At 40.4% G+C, this 22,839-nt stretch overlaps 1 protein-coding gene across 1 annotated transcript; it reads left to right on the top strand.

Moving 5' to 3' along the window:
- Window positions 1-292: 292 nt before the first annotated feature.
- Window positions 293-4,486, top strand: LOC126719716 (uncharacterized). The gene is made up of 2 exons (XM_050422243.1): window positions 293-2,104; window positions 2,138-4,486. Exons 1-2 carry the CDS (start codon window positions 293-295, stop codon window positions 4,484-4,486), a joined length of 4,161 nt encoding a protein of 1,386 aa, XP_050278200.1.
- The last annotated feature ends 18,353 nt before the right edge of the window (window positions 4,487-22,839 follow it).

The raw sequence follows: 22,839 nt of genomic DNA, 5'->3' as shown, positions 1-22,839 counted from the left end.
AAACCTGGTCACGTTTTCTTGTGAGTTATCTAGTTCCCTGTCTCCAAATATTAAGCAAGGGGCAAATACCACGCTTATCCATTTTGGTTCTTTAGAACCGGTTCAAGTTCAGCTCTCACAAAAAGCACCTCATTATAGTTCAAACGATGATAAAAGGTCAACGACGGACAAGGAAGAAGGTTGGACAATGGTTGTTCGCAAGAGATGGAAGAAGAAACGAGCATTCCCTCTTCATTTGATCACCCAAGAGTCCAAAAGAGCACAAAACCAGATTCAGCCTTGGTAAAAAAGAATGAGTGATAAGAGGCAAAGGAGACTGGGAACAAAAGTATATGAAGATTCAGCACAAACCCAAAAATCTCGAAATCTCATCACATTGGAAGAATTCTTCCCCAGAAAATTCTTTCAAAATAACTCAGCTGAGGCCGTCCACACAGTTTCTCGTTGCGAAATCCAGGACGAAAAGGAGGACGTTGACCATGATGATCCAAAAGAGACCTTATCATCTTTGGAGGAACTCCAATCTCAGGTCGATGAAGTTGAACCCTTGCAATCCTCCACATCACCAAAAGAAGTGCTCACCCAAGCTCTTGAGGAGCCAGAGATATACGCCCCTCATACCAATACGCTTCAACAAACACAGGGATGTTACGCATGCTCTCCAGATTTGACTTTCACTGATAAGGATCTATTGTTAGGCTCTAAGCCCCACAATCGCCCACTCTATGTCTCTGGTTATGCTCGTAAACAAAGGATCGAGCGTGTCCTTGTTGATGGAGGTTCAGCCGTTAACATACTTCCAAAAATGACCATGAAACGACTGGGTTTTACTATGGAAGAATTATCACACAGTCGTTTGGTCATCCAAGGTTTTAATCAAGGAGGACAACGTGCAATCGGCCTAATCCACCTAGAATTATCCATTGGAGAATTGAAAAGCAACGTCTTGTTCCACGTCATTGACGCTAAGACGACCTACAACATGTTGTTAGGACGTCCTTGGATCCATGAAAATGGAATAGTACCATCAACCTTGCATCAATGCTTCAAGTTCTTTCAAAATGGAATAAAAAAGGTCGATGCCGATCTAAAGCCTTTTGCAGAAACTGAAGCTCATTTTGCTGATGCAAAATTTTATGCAAAAGAAGACATTTCTAACGAGGTTCTTCCAGTTGAGATCCCGTCTATGAAAGGTAAACAAGATGAAAAGGAGCATGTTAAATTCATCGCCAAAAAGGACATCTCTTCCCCAAAGAAAGGTCCAGAACCATTCCTTCGGTATATACCATTATCACATCGCAAGAATGGACAATCACCATTCGCGGAATGCCCTCAACCTACAAAAGATATGTCGAGACCTGCAAAGCTCACGATGAAGGATGTAGCCATATTGAAAGAAAATCATGTCATGCCTTTAACTTCATCCACAAATCCTTTGCCCTCGAAGCCGTTAAACGGATTCGTGAGGTCTTCGCAAAGTCCAATAGAGCATGGTATTCTACCAAGTGAGCGGACGAAAGAATGGTTCGACCCAAAGGCATATAGGCTGTTAGCCAAAGCAGGCTACGATTTCTCAAAACAAGAAGACTTAAGGAAGCTAATTCCAGAAGCCACCGGAGAAAAGATGCATGGCCTTAGCAGAACACAAAGGAAAATGCGGCTTGAAGGGCATAAAATTCCTATCCCAAAGACCGGACTAGGTTATACTCCCGAACAACCAGCTCAGATATGGACCAAGAAAAGAAGCGATCCTTCGAATTCTCAATACATAACGGTGGAGGTCGGCGAAAGTTCAAATCAAAGAAAAGACCATTCTTCACCCCATGTCTCAGTGTTTGATCGCATCGAGCCCTCGTCATCACAAATCACAGTGTTCAACAGGCTAAATACAACTTGTTCAACATCAAATCGGGACACTCTTGCTTGTAAATCAGTCTTTGATCGACTGGGGGCAACAAAAAGGCCTATTGATAGTCATTCTCAAAGTTCATTAAACTTTGACGTTCAAGGGGAGAAGAGAGCCAATGATGAGATCCGCAGTAGCATTCCTTCACGCATGAAACGTAACTTTACCTTGGAGATCAACACTGAAGGATCGCTCAAAGTCAAAAGACGAATGATTGTACATACAAGTTAGTCACCCGTCCATGATGAGGAAATTGAAGAGGTATCATCCTCGTTTCATATTACAATAGAAGAGGGTACACTGTCAGATGCTGAAGCAACCAATGAAGAGGTCGATGAAGCTCCTCCAGCCTTGGAAGATGGAGGACAAGCTACAGTTGATGAACTTAAAGAGATCAATTTAGGAACTGTTGAAGAACCCCGACCAACTTTCATCAGCGCGCTTTTTACCCCTGAAGAAGAAGAAGGATACCTCAAGCTCCTAGTAGAGTACAAAGATGTGTTCGCTTGGACTTACAAGGAAATGCCTGGGCTCAATCCAAGTATTGCTCTACACCATTTGGTAGTAAAGAAGGATGTGCGCCCAGTTAAACAAGCTCAAAGACGCTTTCGGCCAGAGCTTATCCCTCAAATAGAAACCGAGGTCAATAAGCTCATTGAAGCAGGTTTCATTCGTGAAGTACAGTACCTGGAATGGATCGCTAACATCGTCCCTGTCAAAAAGAAGAATGGACAAATCCGAGTGTGCGTTGACTTTCGTGATTTGAACAATGCATGTCCCAAGGATGATTTTCCATTACCCATCACTGAGGTCATGGTTGATGCCACTACTGGTCATGAAGCTTTATCTTTCATGGATGGATCTTCGGGTTACAACCAAATTCGAATGAATCCTAAGGATGAGCAGCTTACAGCTTTCCGTACCCCTAAGGGAATTTACTGTTACAAAGTGATGCCCTTTGGACTAAAGAATGCTGGTGCTACTTATCAACGGGCCATGCAGAAGATCTTTGATAATGTACTTCATAAATACGTGGAGTGTTATGTTGATGATTTGGTGGTTAAAACAAAAAGGAGGGAAGACCATCTGGCAGATCTACGATCCGTGTTCACCCGCTTGAGAAAGTATCAGCTTAAGATGAACCCTCGCAAATGCGCCTTTGGCGTAACATCTGGAAAATTTCTTGGTTTCATTGTGAGGCACCGCGGTATTGAAATTGACCAGTCCAAAATTGAAGCAATCCAGAAAATGCCAGAGCCCAAGAATCTGCGAGAACTTAGAGGCTTGCAGGGAAAATTGGCCTACATACGACGATTTATCTCGAATTTGGCTGGTCGATGTCAACCTTTCAATAGATTGATGAAAAAGGATGTCCACTTTGAATGGGATGAGGCTTGCAGCAATGCTTTTGCATGCATCAAAAGATATTTACTTAATCCTCCAGTTTTAGGTGCTCCTATCCCAGGAAAGCCTTTGGTGCTGTATATTGCGGCCCAAGAAAGGTCTCTAGGTGCTCTTATGGCGCAAGAAAATAAAGAGGGGAAAGAAAGAGCCCTTTATTATCTAAGTCAAACTCTCAATGGGGCTGAATTAAACTATTCTCCTATTGAAAAGATGTGTCTCGCTCTTTTCTTTGCCATAAACAAACTGGAGCACTACATGCAAGCATATATGGTCCGTTTGATAGCAAAGGCAGACCCGATCAAATATGTCCTCTCCAGGCCAGTGATTTCTGGTCGTATAGCTCGATGGGCAGTCTTGCTTCAGCAATATGACCTTGCATATGTTCCACAAAAAGCTGTCAAAGGACAAGTATTGGCAGATTTCTTAGCTGATCACCCAGTTCCGTCTGATTGGGAATTCTCTGATGATTTCCCGGATGAAGATGTGTTTTACATTGAAATAATGCCACCATGGGTGATGTTTTTTGATGGGGCTGCACGTCAAGAAGGAGCGGGGGCAGGTGTAGTGTTTGTTTCTCCACAACGGCAAATACTTCTTTACTCGTTCTCATTAAGCGAACTCTGCTCTAACAACGTGGCCGAATATCAAGCATTGATCATTGGTCTACAGATGGCTATTGAGATGGGCATATCGCAACTTGAGATCTTGGGAGACTCCAAATTAGTTATCAACCAAATCTTGGAGCAATATGACGTCAAGAAAGAAGACCTCATCCCCTATTGCAAATATGCGAAGAAGTTGCTAGCAAATTTTGAAGCCATCACATTGGAGCATATACCGAGGAAGGAGAATAGACAGGCCGATGCTTTAGCTAATTTAGCTACTGCCTTAGCATTATCCCAAGAAGAGACAACCAAGGTCGCTATTTCCCAAAGGTGGGTGGTACCTCTCGTGGTTGAAGAAGAAGAAGAAGAGCAAGCCAACATCATTTCTGTATGCCTTGTCGAAAAAGAAGATTGGCGACAAGTGATCATTGAATATCTTCAACATGGAAGACTCCCGGATGATAAATGCCATAAGACTGAAATTCGGCGGAGGGCTGCTCGATTCATTTACTATAAAGACACTCTCTTCCGCCGTTCATTTGATGGATTGTTTCTCCGTTGCTTAGGATAGGAGGAGGCTAAACAAGCCTTAGAGGAGGCTCATTCTGGAATATGCGGCGCACATCAGTCAGGTCCTAAGTTACATTATAGGATCAAACGAATGGGTTACTATTGGCCTACAATGGTGCAAGATTCTATGGAATGTGCTAAAAAGTGTGAAGCTTGTCAGTATCACGCAAACTTCATCCACCAACCGCCAGAACCTTTACACCCAACTGTAGCTTCTTGGCCTTTTGATGCATGGGGACTTGATGCAATAGGGCCATTACCAAAGTCATCCGGTGGCCACTTGTACATCTTGGCCGCAACTGACTACTTCTCAAAATGGGCGGAAGCTGTACCCCTTAGGGAAGTGAAGAAAGAAACGGTGGTCAATTTCATTCGAACTCATTTGATCTATCGGTATGGTGTCCCTCGGTATATCATAACTGATAATGGCAAACCATTCTACAATAGGCTGATGACAGAGCTATGTGAGAAGTTTGAATTTAAACAATACAACTCCTCCATGTACAATGCCCCGGCAAATGGACTAGCTGAAGCGTTTAACAAAACACTTGGCAGTTTGTTGAAAAAAGTGGTATCCAAGACAAAGCGAGACTGGCACGAAAGAATCGGAGAAGCATTATGGGCATATCGAACAACATTTCGAACGCCTACTCAAGCAACGCCATATTCTCTTGTCTATGGAGTAGAAGCCGTCCTTCCTTTAGAACGCCAAATCCCATCGTTACGGATTGCCATTCAAGAAGGATTGACTGGAGAAGAAAATGCCAAGCTCAGGTTGCAAGAATTAGAGGCACTTGATGAAAAAAGGCTTGAGGCCCAACAACGCCTTGAATGCTATCAAGCTCGTCTTTCAAGCGCATTCAATAAAAGAGTCAAACCACGATCATTCCAAGTTGGTGACTTAGTCCTCGCCGTTCGAAGACCTATCATCACAACTCATCGTACAGGCAATAAGTTCACTTCAAAATGGGATGGACCGTATGTTGTGCAAGAAGTCTACACCAATGGAGCTTACAAGTTGATTGATAATGATGGTGTAAGGATCGGCCCCATTAATGGGAAGTTCCTCAAACGCTTCTATGCTTGAAGATCGAGGGGTGCTCCTCGGTAAGAGCTTAAACTACCCACCATAACGCTGCAAGGGTACATGATGTCTTCCCATTACCTTTGAAAGCGTACAAATAAAGAAAAATTAATCCCCCTTTATGACACCATTTGCGAGTGTGGCGTAGTGGTTGGATGCCTATGTCGCCCTTGAGGCCAAGGTCTCGGGTTCGATTAGTGGTAATACCCACTATGCGCAATTGGTACCCATGAAATACCGTGGGGCGTAGGGCGAGGATTACACACATGAGCCCTCCATTTTTGCCAAAGAAAACAAGATTGATCTAGACTTCAATGAAGTTGTCAGGTCAAACCATGTGACCATTGCTTATGGTGTACTTCCAACTCTCAAGCAGGGGGCAAACACTAACCAAGCTCACAAGTTGATCAACAATGACGATGCAAAGATCGGCCCCATCAATGGGAAGTTCCTCAAATGCTTCTATGCTTGAAAGTATACCAATAAGGAGAAATTAATCCCACTCCATGTTAACAATTGCGAGTGTGGCGTAGCGGTTGGACGCCCGTGTCACCCTTGAGGCCATCTCGGGTTCGATCAGTGGTGATACCCACTATTGCACACTGCGCCCCCCTTTTTGTGAAACTAAAAAAAAAAAACAAAAATCTTTTGAACTACGTGATGACTTGATCCCTCTCAAGGGTACGTAGGCAACTTAGTATCCTTTGCTAAGTTCAGTCTCAAAAAAAAAAAAAAATGATGAAGGAACAGAAAATAAAGTCTTCTTTATTGATTAACGAAAGAAATATAGTACAAGAGGAAAGCATGTTGACATATATAAAGGAAATTAAAACAAAAGAAATTACGACATCCATTTCAAATCTTTCAAGCTAGAGCGATTATCTTCCAGAAGGGCTCGTATCTTCTCTAAAGCCTCCATATCCTGGTCTTCAAGAGCGGGGGTAGATTTGACTTCTTCAAGTTGTTCTTCTAAGTCTTGCACAACATCGTCTTGTTCAACTTGATGAGTTTTAATTTGAGACAATAATTGTTCTAACTGGACAAGCTCAGTTTTCAAGTCAACCATCCTCAATCTAACAGCATCAAGTTCAGTCTTCAAAGACGCTTTCTTCTGCGATGCTTCAGAAAAAAGGGATTCAACTTCAGCCTGGCGTTGAGACAAGATGACAGAACTTGGTCGTTGGTTTAGAAATTCCTTCATCTTCAAATAGTCTACAATACCCTCGCAATATTTGTCAACATTCTCGCGCAAGTGTTGAGGGTCCACTCCAAGACTTTTAACCCCACTATAAATCTCTTGTACTTCAGCTGGTGGGAGGATGGTGTCTACGGAAAGATTTGAAAGCCTGTTTAGAAGAACATCTCCTAGCATAGAAGCCCCTTTCCTACGCACAAAAGAAATATGTGCCTTGGCTTGAAACACAGAGACTTCCGGAGGTTTAACTGGTTGTAGGGATGGCAGAGGTGCCCTTTCTGTCTCAATCGGAAATTGGGATGACGTACCAACATCAGCAAATTCACACCTCTCAAGATCCGAACTCTTTGCAGATGGCTTTGAAATAGAAGACTCGCTATTTGAAAGAAGCTGTGCATGATTAATAGAAATCTCCACATCAACACCCTTCATTGGACTCTTCGATTGTTTCCAATTATAGCCCAGGTCGTTACCCACCTCCTCCTCAGAAATCTTACTGGCATCTTTAACTGGTACAACAAATAGACCTTTGGTGCCTTGACTGCAGGTGACTTCGATATGTCGAGATGAGGCTTTTGAATGACTATCATCTTCAAGACGACGTCGTGCAAACTCTGACAAATGCTGTGGAATGTATGGATCTGGTAGTTCCCTCTTTCCCTTCTGAGGCTTGTTGGATGTTAGTGGCTTAACAGGGAAGGAGGCGATGTCAGCTAGGAGGTCTGTTCCTTTGGTAAAATCATTGCCGCAAACCCTTTCCCACCATTGTTTGTAACTATGTCTGACTCGACTTCCAAAGTCTGTGGCAAAAGCTGGAATGAATACCTTAGAATCTGTGTTGCAGCAAGAGAAGGATTGATAGAATTGGTAGAGGTCTTTTAAAGAACCGGTGTGAATTTCTTCCTTCAAATCACCTGGGATGTCTTGATGAAATCCAAAGCGCCGACTGAACCTGTGAGGACTATATGCTTCTACAATATGTTGGTCTTCACATCGAAGTGACAAGTACCCCGAGCGAAGGCTTATAAAGTAGTCGAACTTCTGAACGGATAAATGATCATTGTCAATAAAAGTCTGGTCATAGTTTTTTTTGAAAGCAGTTCAGTGCCAAAGAAAGTTGGTGGCATTTCGTATATGCTTGCGTGCAGAGAATTCGTTGAACGGAGAGACATAGCCCACACCAGAATATTTAGTCATCAAAGCATCAGATGGTTTATCTTGGGTGAGGCGATTGCTTCGGAAGAAATGACCTACCCAGGCATGAACATAATGGATGGCAAAGCTAGCTCCGGACTTGCTCGGGGTAGAAGAGGAAGAAATGGTATTAAGCCCACGATAAATGCTAGCCAATACTGGGGAAGCAAGGCCAAATGAACGACCATTAGCTATGGAACTAGCAATTTTGAAAGTGCCAGGACGGATGCTGTTCTGATCCTTAATAGGGAAGACAAATATGCATAGCCAACAGGAAAGAAACGCCGATAAATAAGTCTCCTCCTTTAAATCACCTTCAACTTGAAGATCCACAAAGACCCCGTGTTCTTTATCAAGCCATGGCCCATGCTCCTTTATCTCACCCGAGGGATTCTGACTATACTTGGGAATGGTTGTCCGTCTCGCTGGTTTTCTGGGAGCCGAATACTTGCTATTTCCTCTATACCAAAAAGTAATCCAGTCGCGAACACTTACTTTCCCTTGTTTCTTCAGCCGATTTTGAAGATGATGATACGCCAGGAAGAGGTAGCGACAGCTGTACGGCAGATAGGGTCGTCCTTGGTCATTGATCCCATCTAGCTCTTCCGCATTGGGTACTACTTCATCATAAAATGCACCGGTACAAGGAAGTCCACCGAGAATGGAAAGATCCCATGGTGTGATGGAAATTTCCCCAACGGAGGTATGGAGGGTATTAGTGGACGGACTCCAACACTCACAAAATGCTTTCATGAGGTTTTCATCATAATCATATGTGAATAAGGAAGCAAAGACCGCACTGTAGAGGTGGGTCACATCAAGGAGCTGTTTACACCGGCTGAGCACATCTTCTAGCCAATCCCAATAAAGGAAGAAGTAAGAAGATCCTCCATTCACGTTAAAGGAAAAATCCCAATCCGCATGTTTGGCAATTATCTCCCGTCCCAAAGTGTTGTACGGCTTTGATTTAGCAACATTTTTGTGATGCGAGGCAAGAAGGATGGTTGTTTCCAAGTTAGAGCCGCCATTAGAAGAAACAACCTGTGACCATTTCGGCAAATTGAGAGGATAAGAGTTACGACCCCATTTCTCTGAAAATTTTCCAATTGTGGGCGGACGAACAATCAAGGTCGTAGGCTTCGCATCCTTGTCATCTTTCTTCTTATAAATAAACAAGGCTGGTTCTTCACCAATTTTCGAATCCTTAAAGAAGAGCATCATGATACCTGTGTAATAATAAAAAAAAAAAAAAAAATCAAATAATAGAAAATAAATTAATTAACATAAAATAAAATAAAATAAAATAAAATAAAATAAAATAAAATAAAATAAAAAAGGGGGTGGGCATGGTTTCTCCATACAGAGTATTATGTTACTATAGAGTATTCTGTTATTAGAGATTACCTTTGTACGAGTTAGTGCATGTCCTGAGTGGCTTTATATAGAGATCCATAGAAGCTAGTAGACAAAACAAAAAAATACACCTGTAAAAAAGTTAAAAGTGCCATATCTTCAAAGGGTGACGTGCCCATTTGAAAAATCAAAAATATCAAAGCCCATAAATGTATCATGCTGTCAGAAAGAAAAAAATTACACTAGACCTCAGAAATTATGACACTAGACTGTGAATGAAGTCTTAGACCGACGAAGGAAAGCTTCTTGTTCTACTCCTTTGTAAACAGCAGAGATACTCAGTGATTACTCTGGAACCACTCTCTGCCTGGATTGTCAAATGTTGTCAGAACAACCACCATTAATATAGATCAAGGTGCCAACAAGTCCAGCAATGCTTTCAGTCTCCCATCCTAGACCGACGAAGGAAAGCTTCTTGTTCTACTGTGTCACCGACTTCTTGAGGACAACAGAGATATTTAGTGATTACTCTGGAACCACTCTCTGCCTGGATTGTCAAGCATTGTCAGAATGGCCCCCGCCAAATTAGACCAAGGTGGCAACAAATCCAACAATGTGTGCGGACTCCATTTTGGATTTCTAAATTTTCTGACAAGATTTCACAAAGAAATCAATCCACATAAATCTTCTAAGGACTTTGGTGTACAAAACCCAGAAAAAATCTTCAGCAGCAGAGCCGCCACGAGCCGCCACAAACTCCCAACGTTTCGCGAAGTTTTTCGTTCAAATCTGCACAAATCTGAGAAAATCTTCACAAAACAGGTGTCACCACCAGACCCATCGGCCCACGACCTACAAAGCCCAGAAACTTCAAGCCCAAAAATGGCCGCACGCGCCACCACGCGCTGCCCCGGAGTCGTGACGACCCGCGGCCTAGTGCTTCAAATTTGTGCAAACCTGTTTATAATTTTACAAAACTGACCATACAGGGGTCTTGTACGGCCTTAGATCAACAAAACCCAAAAATTTCAGGCCCAAAAGCCCAAGCACGCGCCACCACGCGCCGCCAAAAGATTCTGCGGCGCGGCCTTCAGTCCCACGCGCCGATTAGGACAGCCAACGCTCGCACGTGTCACACGTGCCACACATGCCACACGTGCCACTTGTGCCACACGTGCCACACATGCCACACGTGCCACTTGTGCCACACGCACCCTCAGCACTGTGACGTCATGATGACGTCATCCACTGCTGACCCGTTTGTCCAGATTCGACCCGGACCGGCCCGGAAATTTGACCCGGATCCGAAACCCCTGCAAAAAAAAAAAAAAAAAAAAAAAAATACTTTGACCAAATGGACCTTTGACCTTGACCAGAAAATCAAAATTTTCAAAACGGACTTGTCCCACTCGATTTTTCGAGTACATTTCGATTTTGGGACCCGTTTCTTCATTCGAAGTTCAGAAATTGTGCAAACATCCAATTTCCAAAAAAAAGTTGACTTTTGTGCAAATATTAACCAGAAAGTCAAAATTTTCAAAACGGACCTGTCCCACTCAATTTTTCGAGTACATTCCGATTTTGGGACCCGTTTCTTCATTCGAAGCTCAGAAATTGTGCAAACGTCCAATTTCCAAAAAAAGTTGACTTTTGTGCGAATGTTGACCAAATGTCAAAATTTTTGAGATGGACCTATCTTGCTCAACTTTTCAAGTACATTCCGATTTTGGAGTCCATTCTGTCATTTGAGACTTGAAAATTGCAAAAATGACTCAATTCCAAGTGTTCAAAACTTAGGTCCTCAAGAGCAAAATTTGAGATTCATCCATTTAATTGGGATCCTCGCAGGGTTATTCTCCAGATTCCATCAAGGCTTGCCTTTCAAAGTACAAATGAACTCTCACAAGTGTGTCTTAAAATTACACTAGGTCATTAGTTCAATCTGCTATTCCCGTTCGGTGCCTACCAGTCTCCAACTTACCATTCCCGTTCGGTGCCTACCATTCCCACCTACCGTTCCAACCTACCATTTCCACCTACCGTTCCCACCTACCGTTCCCATCTACCATTCTCACCAAAAATTCTCAACTACCATTCCCAACTACCTACCTACCATTCTTCATCTCTCTACTATAAATAGGAGGGCCGGGTCCATCAAAAACTCATCCAAAAAAAAAAACACTGAATCATGAAATGAAGATTTGCCTCTTTCAGATTTTCAAATCCTCATTTTCACAACCATTTCTCACTATGACCTCATCATTCTCAACACCTAGCAACCGATTTTGCTTCATAATCGGTTTGAGATCAACCCTCCCATGGTTCGATCGAAACCCTATTTACAACATCATTGCAATTTTGAGATCCAAACAAACTTTGTTTCTCCACCTAACGACCACCTTTGTCCATAAGATTACTCATAACAAGGTCTGCATCGACCTCCCATGTTTCCGTGGACTTGGTTGGCCAGGGAATCCAAGTCCAGCGGACACACCTGTTCCTAACCTCAGGGCTCCTGTAGTCTCTTTCCAATTGCTTGATCTTCCAGCAGCAGCAGTGGTTCGGAACAAACAGCAACTTGTCTGGTTTCCAAACCAGGTTCACAAGTTGGTTCCATCTTTCATTTTTTCTGTGCTTTTCCAACAAGTGGCAGTAGATGAAGATGGTAAAAAAGTGTTGGGGTATCCTACAAATTGTTTTCCATCAACACTTAAAACAACCTCCAAGGCGCCAGCTCATCAGAATTCAGCCTTTGGTGCTGGTAAATGGTCATCAAAGCCTTATTCCATGTCCCCACTACTAGGGGACTCAAAGGTCATCGTTGCTGGTACCTCAAAACTCATTTTCTGAAATTACTCCAACTTAAAATCAGCTTGAAGAATTTCAGAAGATACTCTTCTGAAATTACTTCAACATAATGTCCGTTAGCATGGTCCTATTACACAGGCGCATTCGATTACTTACTGCCGGACCCCATGCAACGCACAGTCAGTCCCATATTCAAAGTTGTACTTCTCATAAACATCTACACCAGAAGGGTCCCAGCATACAGGGCCAGTACCATGGTGGTGTACGCTTTGCTCGTTTGCTTTGCTTCATCTCCATCTGCTTCATTGCCGCTACCAGCATACCCAGAATACATAAGCTTCTGAAATTACTTCAACTTAATTTGGGTGATACAAATATGCAGGTGCATTCAACCATTTTCCCACCTGTCCTCGTTGAAATCCAACGCGTGATCTTCTGAAATAACTTCACCAGAAGTTCTTAAGAACACGAGGTTAGTTCCATGACCCTGCATGCTGTATCCAGCCACCATTCTCTCATCTTCCCCATCTTCAACATCTTGTGATCGCCGCCAACGATCCAAAATACTCTTCTGAAAGTACTTCAACTTAATCTTATCCTCCTGAAAGCTCCACCACCTTCAACAGCTCCACCACCTTCAACAGCTCCACTACCTTCAACTACTTCACTTAAAGAGTCAAGTACCAAAAATCCATTTTCGAAACTCATTCCCACACCACAATCATCAATCTGTGTGCGTGAACGAGTCTCGAGGGGGCATTTGTAGAGAGGGAAAATTCCCGACCTATCACAAGCTGACACATCACATTATCAAGTCCACAAAATACAGCCAATTACAGAACACCATGTATTGCTGCTAGGTTTTGCTATCACTATTCAGAAGCCAACAGAAATTTGCCAAGTGTCATGCAAGAGCCAATCACGCATCAGCGCACGTGTAAGCGATGACTCAAGCAGCCTCGCACGTGTAAGCAATGACTCAAGCAACCTCGCACGTGTAAGCGATGACTTAAGCGGACCAATCAAGCTGTGACATGTGTCACCAATCAAGCTCCGCCACGTGTCGCTCACCCACCCCAAAACTCCTATAAATAGAAGCCTTCCTGAGACATTAGAGGGGACCAAAAAAAATTAGAAGTGAAGAAGCTCTGCGAAGATCAAGCCTCAAAGCCTTCAAGAACTTCAACTCCAAAATCGGAGAACATTCGAAGCAGAATCATCCAGATCATCTGCCTAGATCCTAAAGTTCACAGGAATCCAGCCAAAAGTGTCTGAAAACATCAATAAATCACAAATCATTGAAGCTCAACGGATTCAAGCCTCTAAAGCTCCGAAGAACTTCCACCACAAAACCTTCGAAGACGAAGAACGCACGAAGAACACGAAGAACGCGAAGAACAAAGGATTTCTAAACAAGCCCATAGCCAGAGATTCATTGTAATTCCGTTTCAGTAATCTTCAATCCATCCCTCAACCAAATTGAAGGACATTTTGTGTTCAGGTCAAATCCACATTACCATAAATCTAATCAACAAATCTTGCAAGGAGATCGAATCAGAGGATCACTCTTTTGTAATTCCAGAGAATTGTACCACACAATCATCAATACAAATTCGCATTTGTGAAACTATTTTACTTGTTTGATTTATTTCAAACTAGAAATTTAGTCGCTTACAGCTGTAATATAGTAAGGGTTATGTTAACGGATGCCCTTAAGGCAATTGTTAATAAACTATAATAGGAAAGTTATAACACCTCTTTCATGAGAAATATAAAAAGCTGTCAACAATATTATTATTTTATTATTTTTGAACAGTGTGGTAGAAGCCAAAGGAGATGATAATAAACAGCTATTTCTATGGCCCCCATTGTTCACCAAGCTTGCTGGGTTGGGACTATTGGGTGTCTTTTAAACATTCAAAAGTGCATTTCGTTGGGTTGAAAAGTGAGAGTAAAGAAAATGGTAAAGAGAGAATGGAAGATGGATTGATTAGAAAAGTGGAAAGAAGTTAAAAAGGAGAGAGAATTAATTTTCTATCTAGCCCACCATTTTTAATCTTCCCAAAATATGAGAAAAATAGGTGAGAAAATGTTTATATATTCTTTACTTTTTTTTATTGATTCTTTTTTGTATTTTATTTCATCCCACCTTTCTATCCTATCAAGGAATGTATAAATCAACAGTGGGTTAGTGGCAAAGCATCATGAGGACCGAGAGGGGCCTTCCCCCCCCCCCCCCCAAATTTTTGAAAAAAATTAAGTTTTTTTTTTTTTTTTTTTTTTGAAATTATCCTAAAAAATTTGAAAGTTTTTAAAAGAATCTTATCATTCCCCCATACCCGATAATATACATATGTATTTAAGAAATTCTAAAAATAAACATGACTTTCATTTAAATAAAATGTATGTCAAAAAATTACAATAATTAAACATTCAGTATCTTTAAAATAAACATATAACCTTTTAACAACTACCTGAACAAATAAAATTGAAAAAAAAAAAAAAAAAAATCTAATTTCATCCCAACGCATCTAGGGCTTACTTATACCACAACAGTATAAAAATTGAAAGGTCAATAGCTTTGTTGAATTGCTGTACCACCAAGTCCCTCACACAATTGCAGAAAATTTTGCTCAGAGTGTTCTCTCTCTCTCTCTCTCTCTCTCTCTCTCTCTCTCTCTCTGTTGGCATTTGCCTTCTTTTTTTCTTTTTTTCTTTTTTCAGTTCTTTCCATTTTTCCACTGCTGTTGCAGTTTTGTGTTTACAATGTAAAAAGTAAAAGTTTTGTGTGACTAGACTAGACAAGAAAAAGTGAAAGATAAGCTTGAAACTTCCGTAGACCCCTAACCCTTGTACAGTGCTCCTGTGTTACTTTACTTTTCATTTGCTTTCTTTTGATTTCTTTACTTTTGTTAGGACATATGTGATTCACTTGTTAGGAACATATGTCACTATTTTATGTAATTGGCTAATCTTTTGACAAAACGCACTTTACTTGTATTTGGGTAGATCTAGGATGTGTTTAATACTTCAAGAAATTTTGTTTCAAGATCAAGTGTTGAAGCCATGCAAGTCTATCCAAAATTCAAGTCTGAAAAGTGTCTATCATTAAAGCTCGACAGCTAGCCATCTATCGAGTTTGAAGAGCTGTTCAGCCCTGTGGCTTGACAGTAGCTCAACAGATAAGGTATCTGTCGAGATTTATGAAATTCAGATTTTTTGTTCTGTTTTTCATTCAATCTGTGTTTGTATGTTTGGGTTTTCTTTTCTCATAACCCTAGACATATAAAAGGATTATTTTAAGGGTTGTCAAAGTGGACATAAGTTGCACAAGTGTTGAGCAAAGTTTATTCAAGCAAATTGTGATCGGAGACAGAATTTGCCCTAGTTCGTCTTTCTTGTGAAGAAATTGCTGTGTTTATGCACCGTAGGGTTTTGTGACCAAGCATCTTCTTGATCTTCATCGTTTGGATTAATTGAAGAACTTTGTAGCCAACAACCTTCTCTAGTTGGTGATTGAAGTCGTGTATTGGGATCCGCGCAATTGGTTAGTCACGTACAAGGAGCCGTGCATTATAATGAGAGATTGTCACTACAGAACAAGTCCAATTGGGTATTGGGGTAAGGGTTCAACTATAGGTTAATATAAGATACTGGAATTCATTTCCTTATAACCGCTTGTTGTGATAATAGTGGATTCTCGGGAGTGGTGACCTTAAAATCACTAGGTGGGGTTTTTGTCGTGTTGGTTTTCCCCATTCGTAAACAAATCATTGTGTCAATTTATTTTCCGTTGCATACTTAGTTTAATTGGTGATTTGTTTGTGCTACCACGCGTTTGTATGTTAGTTTGATTAATTAATAAACTTGGCTTATTAATCAATTAATTCATCACACGGGGTCAATATGTTTTTGGCCTATCAACTTTACTTTTCATTTGCTTTCTTTTTTATTTTCCTTATAATATTTTATTTTTTATTATAATAATCAATATACTATATATCGTATTGGCATTATAATTTATAAAAGTACTTGATTAGTTTAATTAAAGCATATGGTATATACTACTATATTAACATGTATTTAGTTGTTATTTATAGCACATATTGAATTATGAAATATTGTAATTTACTATTTTAGATTAAATACACACAAAAAAATTTTATATATGGCCCTCCAAAGATAAATTCCTCACTCCACCACTGACAGTGGGCCAAAGTTGGGAGATTTTGAATTTCGTATGCAAACTTATTCATGCAGACTTGTTGGGAAATGTAACTTGTTCAGGTCTTCTACTTCTAACTCTGTAGACTGTAGCTTACACATTTTAGTAAACTATTTTACACTTTCAAACCATTACGCCCATTTCTTCTTGACTTGCTCATGAACTATATAGCAACTTTAACAGAATGGTGCTCGTTATGCAGGTTCTAAAGAGAAAGTATTTAAAAAAAAAGAAAAAAAGAAAAAAAAAGAGGAAGTATATTTTGATCTACAATCTACATAGAATCTGATTATGAAGATTTCTTCAGTGTCAGTGATGGTGTGAGTTGTTTTCAATTTGTTTCAAAATTTGGCTTACTTATATATATTTACTCTTCTATAATTCTCATAAAGGCATGACTCTTTTTATTAAAAAAAAAGAGGGAGAATATAGTTTATATTTGTGTCTAAGCTTTTTTACTAGCTTGTGATTTCTGCAGATACTACCCTTTCTCGTGGCAACACTCCTATCCACCATTGTAGCTTCAAAGAAACTCATCACTTAGAAAAACCACTTTACATGGACAATAGCTCCAGTCCCATTCTTGAACCCTCTAAAACAGATATGAAGAAACAAATAATAGCTTTTTCAAGAGAGCTTCTGGGATGATGCCATTGATGGCAGTCAAAATTTACAAGAGAGGTCAAAAGTCCATCCTACCATTTGTCCCCTTTCTTCGAAATCTACAAATAAAAACCTTTGCAGATACATAACAATTTCTATCCTGCATTACAAATGGAGAGACATCAACAGGGATGTCCTCAAGCCAAAACTGGGGCGAAAGAAAATATCTTGCTTTCTTAGCTAATTTATCTGCCACCACGTTACAAATTCTACACATATGAGTGAAAGTAGAGAACCTAAGGTTGCCCGCATGGACTCGGCAATCTTCAACTAGATGAACAAAATGGGCAAGGCAAGAACAATCTGAATTTAAAGAGTTAATGATCATCTCAGAGTCCTAACCCAGGACAACCAGAACAAAATTGAAAGAACAGAAAAATAAAGGATATGACCTAGGAGTTAGCACCTAGGCCTTGCTTGGAGTCAGCACCAAGCGGGGAAACCACTAAGAGTCAGCACCTAGGGTAGACCTAGAGTCAGCACCAGACCAAAGAAAGACTAAACGGCCATTGTTTTCATTCATCAAAATATCAACTATCTCCTCAAGGAGTACAATAGGTTGCTTATAAAGGATTACTAAACCCTAGTTCTAATTGGCTAGGAAGCCCTAATTGCCTTATTACACAAATACCTTTGCTGGCTAAGAAACCCTAATTGCCTTATTACAAAAATAACCTTACTTCTAAATTAAAATACTAAAAGCCCAATAAACTACTAGGACCTAAAACATAAAAATACAATTGACTTGCAAACATAAATAATATTAGATAATAATTCTCTTTCATCTCCCGCATCAAGTCCCCTTCAGAAACAACTTCATGCATACCAATTTCAACGGCAAAAGAAACAGCTCTCCTACAAGCAAGAGCTTCCACCTCCACCAGGGAAGCAGGTAGACCAATTCGTTCAGACAAAGCTCCGATACATTACCTTCAAAGTCTCTAACAACAACTCTAATGCCAGCTGATGAGGAGTCTCTAAAGAGAGCTCCACCAAAGTTAGCTTTGTAAAAAGGCAGGTCAGGGGGTACCCAATGCCCAGACCGAAATACAGGCTGAGGCAAACTAGATAACTAGACAGTATGGAAACGGCATAGAATTCTTGTAGTCTTGCCACTGCATCAAAGTAGATCTAATGGTATGGTAGTGATCCTTGCACCGTACGATCTGCATTCCTCTTAAACCAGATACACCACCCTACCATAGCGAATCGATCTACTAATTCTGGATCATCAGAGTTCAAAAATCCCACAAACAAATCCCTGAAATCTATGAAGTGTTCAAATAAACTTGTCTAACGGAACTTATCCTCCCATCAAACATATTTAATCCTTTGACACCCTCAAAGAGCATGAACTGTGTCCTCCAACTCAGTTGCAACCACCACATATTGCAGACTTATTAACTTTCCTATGGAATAAATTCTTCTTAGTAGGCAAAGTGGTGTGCTGTCACAGGCAATCAAAAATAAAACCTATACTCCTAAAAATATATGTAATAGTACAAGTAAGGATCATTCCCACTGAGAGTATCTAGCCTAGTTTTATGCTACGTGAACAAGGAGGGGGGTTGCGTTGAGTATAATGAAAAAATAAATTTAAGAAAAAAAAACAACTAAGGAACAATTCAAATTAAAGAATCAAAATCAATCAAAAGAACAAACCTTGGTCTAAGTCAACATCCCCCATCGGAATTTTACAACTAATCATCGATGCAAGTATATATCAATTCATACTTTGAATATTCACCATTGGAACTATTTTCCTATCTCTCCTTAGTCGCAGTTACTTAGAAAACAAGTGATCTAATAAACCCTAACTACTAAACAATCCAAGACAAGTGCTAAAAGTTTAATCTAGTAGCAGCATTAAGAATTAAAGAGATCAATGAAACTAAACAACACAAGCACAAGCGGTTGTATTTAATTTAGTCGAGCGTTCTTCCTAAAATCTTATAATTTCTGACGTAGTAAATCATTAAATCTTGGTTGCTTCACAAGTTAGAGAGATCAAACAATTACAGATTTGATATTTAACCTAGCAGTAGATTGCAACGAATAATAAACTAGTAAGCCTCCTATTAATTAAACGAGACAATCATGAAAATAGGCACAGAAGAACATCTGATATTCAAAGCATAAATTGAACAATAAAAACAAATTAGATCTCACAGTTTTATTGATTTCAAGGCTTCAGTTTCCTTCGACCAAGTATAAAAGTTTTAGCCACACAGGGCCATGATGAAAACTCAAAGGAGAAAATCAGAGAAGAGGGGAGAGAGAGGCGTGTGTATCCAATTCTGATTTCTCCTCCCCCTTTTACACGTTAATTCCCCCTTTCCCAAGCCTACAAAATCTCCTAAAATTATTCTCAATAATAATATCCAAATCTGATTAAAAATAAAAAGGTGTAAATGCACTTTTAGTCCCTACATTTTATTTTTTTTCCACTTTTAGTCCCTAAAATCAATTAACGCGTTCCATTTTGGTCCTTTCCGTTGGCCCACTACCGGAATTTGCTTAGGTGGCAGCCGGAGGGATTAAAATAATAATTAAAATGCCACATCACCAATGACACATCAGCATAAAAATTTAAAAAATTAATTTATTAATTTTAACAAAATTAAAAAACATAAAAACAAAATTTAAAACATAAAAATACATCAGAAAATCAAACCAAGAACATCCGTCATCAGCCATCAACTTACAACCCAGAAAATCATCTTCTCTCACTCTTCTTTCTTCTTTATTCTTTCTTGGACTCTCCCTCTCGATTTTTTGGCAGTGGATTGGAGGGGCTGTGGATCAGTGGGTCTTGTGATTTGGGTGTAGTGGGTTAAGATTTTGGCCGGTGGGTTAAGATTTTGGTTAGTGGGTTGCGATTTGGGTTTCAATGGTGGTGGCTAGCCGATTTGGGTGATAGTTGGGTTGGTGATTTTCGGTTTGCGATCTGGGTTTTAGAGTGTTGGTCTTGTGTTTCGGTGGTTGCGATCTGGGTTGGTGGTTTTCGGTTTGCTCGCCGTTTGCATGTATTTTGCTCGTTGTTTGCTTGCTGTTGGTTTGTCATGGGTTTGCTCGCCGTGGGTCTGGGTTTGCTCGCCGTGGGTCTGGGTTTTGTTTGTTGTGGGTTTGGGTTTTGCTTGGTGGAGACCATGGGTTGCTTTTTCAGAAACTGCCAACCAAACCCAGAAACTGCCACCACACCACCGCCACACAACCCACCTCTACCATATCCAAACCCAGAAACTGCCACCATGCCACCGCCACACAAGCCACCTCTACCATATGACCCACACATCCCAAAACTTCCACCACACAACCCACACGGCCCATAACCTCCACAACCCTCTGATCTCTACCATGCCGACACTGATCTGCACGCCCTATAGAAACCCTAAACGCCGATCTCCACTACGGCAAAGGCAGATCTCCACGCCCCAAATGCCGATCTTCAAACAACCAAACCCTAAACACCAATCTCGACACCATCCGCTGATTTGTAATGAGAGAGAGAAGGAAGATAGGGAAGAGAAATAATAAGAGTGGGTGGTGGCTTGCAGTGGACTGTGACAGTGGGTCCAGCCATGGGTGGCTCTAGTGATGGTGTTCATGACCATGGGTTTCAGCCTTGAAGAGAATGGGTTTGAAGAGAAGAGAGACCAACATGAGAGAGAGAGAGGAGATGAGAGAATGAAGAGAGAGAAAAAAAATCACCACAATTTTGGGTTTTTTGTGTGTTTGATTCAAATTGATGTATTTTTATGTTTTAAATTTTGTTTTTATGTTTTTAAATTTTTTTAAAATTAATAAATTAATTTTTTAAATTTATATGCTGAAGTGTCATGGTGATGTGGCATTTTAATTATTATTTTAATCCCTCCGACTGCCACCTAAGCAAATTCCGGTAGTGGGCTAATGGAAAGGACCAAAATGGAACGCGTTAATTGATTTTAGGGACTAAAAGTGGAAAAAATAAAATGTAGGGACTAAAATGGAAAAACGTCAAAATGTAGGGACTAAAAGTGCATTTACGCCAAATAAAAATAAAAGTCCTAATATAACTAGGAAAGTGATGTTTTTCAGCTGGAATTTTCGTGCATCAGATCTGGAAGTTTCCAAAAATAAACCGCATCAGATCTGCGTATTAGAATTGCAAGCAAAGAAACATTCCAGAACATCAACAGTGCAGGTGCAGCAACTTTAAACCCGATTTCGACCTTGATGCAGCCTGTATCTCTCAAAAATCAGTGAAAGTTGTAGAGCTTTGTCTTGGCGTTCCATAGCATTTTGAATCATCTCAATTGGAGCTTGGATGAGAGAGTTATGCCCAGATTACGAAGCAATGTCAAAGTTATCCAGAATCGCCCAATTAGCTACGTTTTGCACTTTATGCCTCCATTTGCACCCTAAATCAAAATTTAATAATAATGAGTACATTTAGGCACCAAATAAATATAAAAGACTAAACATTAATGGAGAAAAATATGACATTTTGCATTCTTATCACAAAGCTTCATTACATGCCCTCCAAACAAAATGTTTAACTTTATTAGGCACTTTCAAGCCCCAAATCTTTTTCCAAAAACCCCGATAGCGCAGTAGGATTCAAAGTACTAGGCCTTGTTGAGGCCTCATTGTCCATAAGCGGCTTATAGGTACTCTTTGTTGTGTATGTGCCTTGAGTTTTACTCTACCAAATCAGCTTATCAGTAGTGCTGCGATAACTGAGGGGTAAACTCAAGATAGAGCCATAGGCAACCCGGTCCTCCAACCAGCTTGGGCATCCTCATTGATAAGGGCACAAACCCTAGTATCCATAGGCAAGCACTTTTGAGAGAAAATGACTTTACTGGAGGTCAAGTCAGGTAACCATTTATCACCTCGAATCTTCACTTTTTTTCCATCACCTATTCGCCAAATAGAACCCAAATTGATCACCTTCCTCTCCTTAAAAATGCTTTGCTAAGCATATGAGCCTCCACCCTTAACATCCTCATCAACGATTGATCCGTTAGGGAAATACTTTGCTTTGAAGACTTAGTCGAAAAGGGAGTCTGTGTTGTGTAACAGCCGCCAGACTTGTTTTCCCAGTAATTCCTTCATGCAGTAGTGAGGCAATACCCAACAAAAGTTACAATCCTGGGAAGGGAAGATTTGCCAAGTCTGCATGGTGTTGCCTTCCAAATTTGATGTAGAGCCTGAGCTTTAGTGGGAGGAGGAAGTGGCTGAGCCTTGACGGTCCATAGAACTGGAGGCTAACTAGTTAAGCCTAGCTTTTTACTCTGTCTATATTACTTGGCAAAGCTTCACTCTAACAGGTCCCTTTCATATTACTTGGCTTCACTCAAGCAAAATTGCGAAGTTATATCATTATTTTTATTTTTATTTGTGGCTAGGAGCTAGTTTTAAAGTGAATTATAAACTGATATTCATGTAATATCTTGTGCAAGTGCTCATGGAGCTACTTCTTGTTGTTGCATCTGTAAAATGTAAGGAGTAAATTTGTTCACGTCAACTTGCGTTGAGGTCCTTGAGGATATAGTAGTATGGTTAACATAGCAAAAGCACCTACATGAGTTAAGAGGTACTTCCTATGAGAAATGGTTATATATGTGACGTACCAAGTTTTAGATGTGCACTAATCATTGGAACCAGATCTAGCATTGGAACCAGCTCCCAACACTAATCATCCTCAACAAGCATAGGAACCACCTCCTCCTGGTTGGATAAAGCTAAATGTCGACACTGCTGTATCTGAGTCTTTCGCTTTAATAGCAGCAGTTGCTAGAAATGATAAAGGTGAAGTCATCAAGATTTGGGCCAAGCCGATCTCAA

This window comes from Quercus robur, chromosome 3 (assembly GCF_932294415.1).
Source record: "Quercus robur chromosome 3, dhQueRobu3.1, whole genome shotgun sequence".
Lineage (NCBI taxonomy): Eukaryota > Viridiplantae > Streptophyta > Magnoliopsida > Fagales > Fagaceae > Quercus > Quercus robur.
This window is presented reverse-complemented; position numbering and strand designations above follow the sequence as displayed.